The 6,003-nt window shown below is 34.4% G+C and overlaps 1 protein-coding gene across 1 annotated transcript; it reads right to left on the reverse strand.

The window, feature by feature from the left end:
- Nucleotides 1-495: 495 nt before the first annotated feature.
- On the reverse strand, nt 496-4,884 carry LOC140814962 (AP-1 complex subunit sigma-2). Its single transcript, XM_073174058.1, has 7 exons — nt 4,728-4,884; nt 3,689-3,775; nt 3,363-3,454; nt 3,132-3,240; nt 3,012-3,047; nt 786-872; nt 496-712 (listed from the first exon to the last, which is right to left on the reverse strand). Exons 1-7 carry the CDS (start codon nt 4,728-4,730, stop codon nt 641-643), a joined length of 486 nt encoding a protein of 161 aa, XP_073030159.1. The 5' UTR covers nt 4,731-4,884; the 3' UTR covers nt 496-640.
- Between the last annotated feature and the right edge of the window lie 1,119 nt (nt 4,885-6,003).

The raw sequence follows: 6,003 nt of genomic DNA on the forward strand, positions 1-6,003 counted from the left end.
TTCTTGGCAACACGTTATTGGTTTTTCTTTCCGATTGTAGTCACGTACGCGGCTTTACTTCCACGATTGAAACACATAGTTGGCGTGCACTAGTAATCTTTGGGTTGGTAGACATCTTGTAGGGAAGATAAATTCGTCCATCCTGAGATCGGAGAGAATATTATCATCGTCCGATGATAAAGAGCTCGTGTACGGCATGAGAAATATTGAACATTGTGTGAGAGAGATTTTGTGGAAAAAATTAGAGATTATGTGTAAAATGAAGAGAAAATGAGGGTTTATTTAAAGAAAAATAGTTGGAGAGGCGTACATGAAGTGTTGTCTTAAACTCCAGATATCGCTCGAGGTATCACTGAACCTTCACATTTCATACATTTAATTTAAGTATAAAATGGAATGTCAAATAACACGTCACTTATCATAATATGGAATGTTCACGTAATAATTTTTTGATTACTCAGTTCGAGGTAAGATCATATTTGAAGATAGAGCAAAGAATGATACTGTCCCCAATACCAATACAACAGAGAACAAGGAAAGCAAACACTCGTACAGCAGATCGAGGTATCCATAAAAAGAAAGTTAAATAGGTTGTGTGCAAACCAAACAAAAATGTACAAACATTTATACCACTACCATCTCATTTCGTCGCCTGGGCAATCATATTACTTATAGAACTTGCTTGCTCCTTGGCCGCCTCCACCAGAGAATCCTACAAACAAATTACTGATGGTTGAGCAGTGTACTTTTGAATGGAATGCACGACAAAACTATGAATTGCACACCTGAGCAGCTATCAGGCGTGCAACAGTTTTCTTGCTCGACTCCTGAAGTTCACCTGCTATTAGAACTTCATCCAAGATATAATAGGCCTGACATTGCATTTGAAGAAAGATTTAAATTGCAGGAACAAAATCCACAAATCGGTTCCAAAAGGGGTGACAAGAGTGTAGGACAATGGTACTACTTAACCTTAAACCACGTTCAGATCAACATTAGCAATCTATTCGTAGGTCTTCATCAAATAGAGGATCGTAAGATCATACAAAATAAAATGAATTAATGCATAAAATATGAACTACAACTTTGTTGCATAACATAAAAATATCAAAATAGAGGGCAATGAACTGACGGTTTTTCTTTTCGATCTTGCGACTTATCGGTTTATCCAATCGACGAACTGACTTCAGTTCTGGGATCGTTGACACGAGGTCTTCGATTTGAGGTATAAATTTTGTAGTTTTGGTGATATTTGAAATTCGTCGATTTCTGGAATAAATCTGATAAATTATTAAATCATACAGAAATCGAAGATTTTTAAGTAGTGTATAATTTTAACGAAGAAGAGAAGATGATAGTGGTGTAATTTTGAATTATTCCTAATTTGTTATAATTAGGGATTTTTAATCGTTGAATTGAAACTGGAGAGTTGTTTGTTAGTTGTTGTTGTTAATTCCGATTACATATTCAAAGTCTACGAAGAATAAGCTACATGTTGATATAAAGTTTTCGCAATTTGATCGATGTTGTAAAATAGCCTATTATTTGAAGTTAATTAATTAGGCTGTATTTGATGGTAGTATTTTGAATTAAATAAACCAGAATATTAAATTGTTGAACGATAAGAATTTATAATCGAGTTTTATATTTTGTTGAATTAAATGTTGTTGGGCTATTTGATTTTATATATTGAGGTTGTTATGATTGTGTTGATACGGTGACAATGGTCTGATAATTGTTGTTGAATTATTTAGATACATCACAAGCCTCAGGATCAAAGAAATAACCAGATTTTATATATACTCGATTATCAGGTACGTGTTGACGTACAAGCATATGTTGTTATTGTTTAGTATCAATGAATACTATTGCGTTGAACGATGATAAATCACTGGAATTGAGTGATTTGATATTATATCTGTTGTTTATTATTGTCGATGTTGTTGGCTGTCGTTGTTGGGAGACGTCACGTTGATGTTCGTTCAACGATATTGTTGTCCCCGGAGTTGGAGTGCGACGTATTGTTGATGTTGTTCGTTCAACGATATTGTTGTCGTCGGAGTTGGGGTGCGATGTATCATTGATGTTCATTCGACGATATTGCCGTCGCCGGAGTTGGGGTGCGACGTATCGTCGATGATATTGTTGCAGTGTGAGGTTGTTGAGGTTGTTAATGGTTGATTGTCCAGAAATGGCAAATGTGGTATTTCTGTTATGATTTCAGTTATATTTTATGTTGTTAATATTTACTATTATGTATTACGATGATGATTGTTATGTATGCTCACTCTTTGGGAGCTCTCTCTGTTGGACAGGTTACAGGACTACGCTGTGAGACATGATAGAGGTGAAGGACTAGGTGTGTCTAGTCAAACAATCATGTAGTTGATAGTGTACAGAGACAGTATAGCTCATTTTCTTATTTGAGTTATATGTGCATTTATTATACTGTTTCTGCTACAGTGATGTAGATAGTGTGGTGATTGCACTATTTTGTCGTATATGCATTATATTATTACGTCGTTGAAAAGAAAATTTATATGCATATGACGTCACATGTTGCATGATTACGTGGCGAGGTTTGGGGCGCCACATTTTCCAAAATTACAAATCAGAAGAATCAAATGTTTGCAATTAGACGGCCCCACCCTGGCTCAGAAAAGCCCATTCAGACAGAATGGAGCAGAGGCAGGCTCTTTTGTTTCCAGGACAGATCAGCGTGGCCTGTTTGACACATCTAGAATGTAGCAACGATGCTTAACATGTGAAAAAATCTTAGTTATGCCTGGAGCCCAGCAAAGCATGATGGTGAAAGTTCATGCCATAACACCTAAAGGAATCACCAATCAATTTTGGCCATCTCAAAACATCCAACAAGTTTGCCTCAGTTAAAGTTACAGAATATTCTTAACATACGTTATTAATTCCATTCTAAGAACTTCAACCAGTAATGCATAAATATGAAAAAAATATATCAAGATCTTAAAAGTAAATGGGACAGAAAATCATACCTTATGGAAATTAAAGATCAAATCCAGTTCACACACCTAACGAAACAAGAAAAATTTTGATTCAATGTAAGATCAAATTTTATAAGGATAAAAATTAATACATGATCCAATCATACTTACACTTCCAAAGTAGCGGTCTAGAATCTCCACAAAGTGATGGATAACTTCAAGGACCTCCAATTCATTATCATCCTGGTCAATGCACATGCAGAAATAAAGGCTGGCATATCTGCAGAATTAGCAAATGATGCCAAAAATTATATACACAAACCACTGAGGAGAAGGCGGGATGTTTTGTCCTGGCAATAAACGGAATCACAGTCGCAAGCTGAGTAAATAAAGCCCACTAACCTTTTGTAAACAACTTTGTATCCTCTCCACTCCACAAAATTGCATAGTTTGGGACCTCTAGTGAGGATCATGCCACTAAGCTCCCGGATTACCTTTACCATGAAAGACAAAATTTGAAAATGCAATGTGATTTTTTTAAAAAATAATAATAATTTTAAGGAATGAGATAATCCACCAAGAAAGAAAAGCCTCTTTATAATAATCTATGTTTTCACCCAACTGATATGTCAGAGCATAATAAACAGATAATTGAGAAAAAACCACTGTTGATCAATAAAATAAATTTCTTCATAAAAATGTTGAAATGGAGAGGGAAAATACTATACCTTCGTTCTTTCCTTTTGAGAATAAGGTGAATACCATTTTGTCAACCTCACTTTCCCTTGTCGGCTAATAAGAAGAACAAATTGAATCTGAAATAAAATGACAATTGAAAGCTTATTCAACTGTGTGTGTACATAGACACAGAAATGCATATTACCATCAAAGTCAAAATTAACGGATCTCCCATTACTTGTTAAAAAATGCAGTTTGATGTATAATTCGGTATCAAGGAGAAACAAATCAAATTTGATACCATAGAGCTTTTGTTCAAACAAAGGTCATGCAAAAATCACCCCCTACACAAGTACAAGCCAAGTATAGGGTCTTTGCACTACCTCAAGGATATCAGTCCCTCAAGGAAACATCTCACCACCATAATTGATTGTGGAAACATCCTACTACTACCAAATTCTGATTTGGATATTCCAAGATAAGAAGCACACTGTAGAATGTGACTGTATGAAATATTAAAATGGAAATCTTTAATAACATTCAATTTCTTCTCCGTGTTACTTCGATGATATCACGTGAATTCAACCTTTATCAAAGTGATATTAATTACTAACCATAAAAACACTTTGACTGTTAGAGGCAAACACCACAGATACATTATATTTCTACCATCATCAAAACTGTAATTTCTCTTGGACGCAAAGGACATGTTTTTCTACCTGAAGTACTCCGTCTTTACAAAATGCTGATTCACTAACTGCAATTAGAACATCTCAATTGAAATTCTTAAACTGCGTAAATCTAAAGTACATACTCCCATAAGCTCCCCCGATTAGCCATTTATTTTCAGAGAGACCACTATCAGAGGCATAACATGTGCAACAATTAGCGATCTGATCGGAATCCAATGGGATCCATCAAATTACGCAGCTACAATGAGGATGTTCATTTGATAGGTCACGAAAAACAAATCACATTCATGCAATCTAGGGTTTGCACATCCAATTCGAGATACGTGTGAGATACAGAAGCAAATCATCAATCAGAAAAGGGGATAATTAGGATAGATCTTGATCGATGAAAACTTACCATCGCTACGGTGGTGTTTCTACTCCGCTGGCGCTGCCTCGACGGATCCGAATCCCTCCTCCGCTACAGTTATTTCTTCTCTTCCTTGGGTGGGCCCACTCTTCTACGTCTCGCGGAATCTTTTTATTTTGGTAAAAGAAAGCTCATTTAAATATCAATTCGAAGATTTTAAGCATTGTTTGGTTTGCTTCATTTTTTTCCCACATCGGAAATTAGATATTCCATTAAAAATGTGTTAGGTTAAATTAAACAATATAATAATTATTTTATGATTCAACGAGATCAACATTTAAACGTATTTAATAATATTAATATATAAACAAAAACTTAACCGTCTTGATAATCATGTCACATGCATACAAGTGTTGATAGCAGTGACAAGTCTCATGCAATATTTCTTGAATTCTTTCTACGTTTGGACGGCTCAAAACCTTAGGAATAAAAATGTTGTGGAGACTGATTTATTTATGATCTCATTTAGGACATCCGCATTCATTATCGTTATAATACTCATCATCTCATCAAAAATCGTAGAGTCTACATTTCACATACATATTATATTAACACATCTATTCTCCTACATTCATTTAACATTAACACTTATTTGTAAGTCTCGCTTTTCACTCATTCATCTTATTTTTATTTAAAAGTAGATAAATTCAATTTCAAATTATTTACAAAATTTAAAATATTATTATTTTATATAAATAATAGTATGTTTTAAATATTTAGTACGTAATTTTATCTTATTTTCTAAATGTCATTTATTTAAAATTAAATTTTATTATAAACTTAAAATTAAACATGACAAAATATACAATAAATAACATTTGCATAAAATGAAAAAAAAAAACATATAAATTAAATGTAAGAGAAAATGTAAAATACTAATTCAAGGGTTGTTGTATTGTGACCAAATATGTTCAACTAAGTCGGCACGAAGTTGGTGATACACATGAGTATCACGTATTTTAGAATTTGTTCGGAGATATTCATAAAATTCTGGGTTTGAGCCCTGGATTGGTTGTGTGGGTTCGTCACCTTCATCGTTGTACCGATTTGTCACGTGAACCCCCTCATCTTCAACTATCATGTTATGTAAAATAATGCATGCTAACATAATATGTTTTAACTTTTTTCTGTACCAGTAACGAGCTGGGCCTCTAACAATTGCCCATCGAGCTTGGAGCACCCCTAATGCTCGTTCAACATCTTTTCTTGTAGACTCTTGTCTTTCCTTAAAAAGCCTCCTGATATGAATCTGGCTAGGCACCGT

The sequence above is a fragment of the Primulina eburnea genome, chromosome 15 (assembly GCF_022965805.1).
Source record: "Primulina eburnea isolate SZY01 chromosome 15, ASM2296580v1, whole genome shotgun sequence".
In the NCBI taxonomy this organism is placed as follows: Eukaryota; Viridiplantae; Streptophyta; class Magnoliopsida; order Lamiales; family Gesneriaceae; genus Primulina; species Primulina eburnea.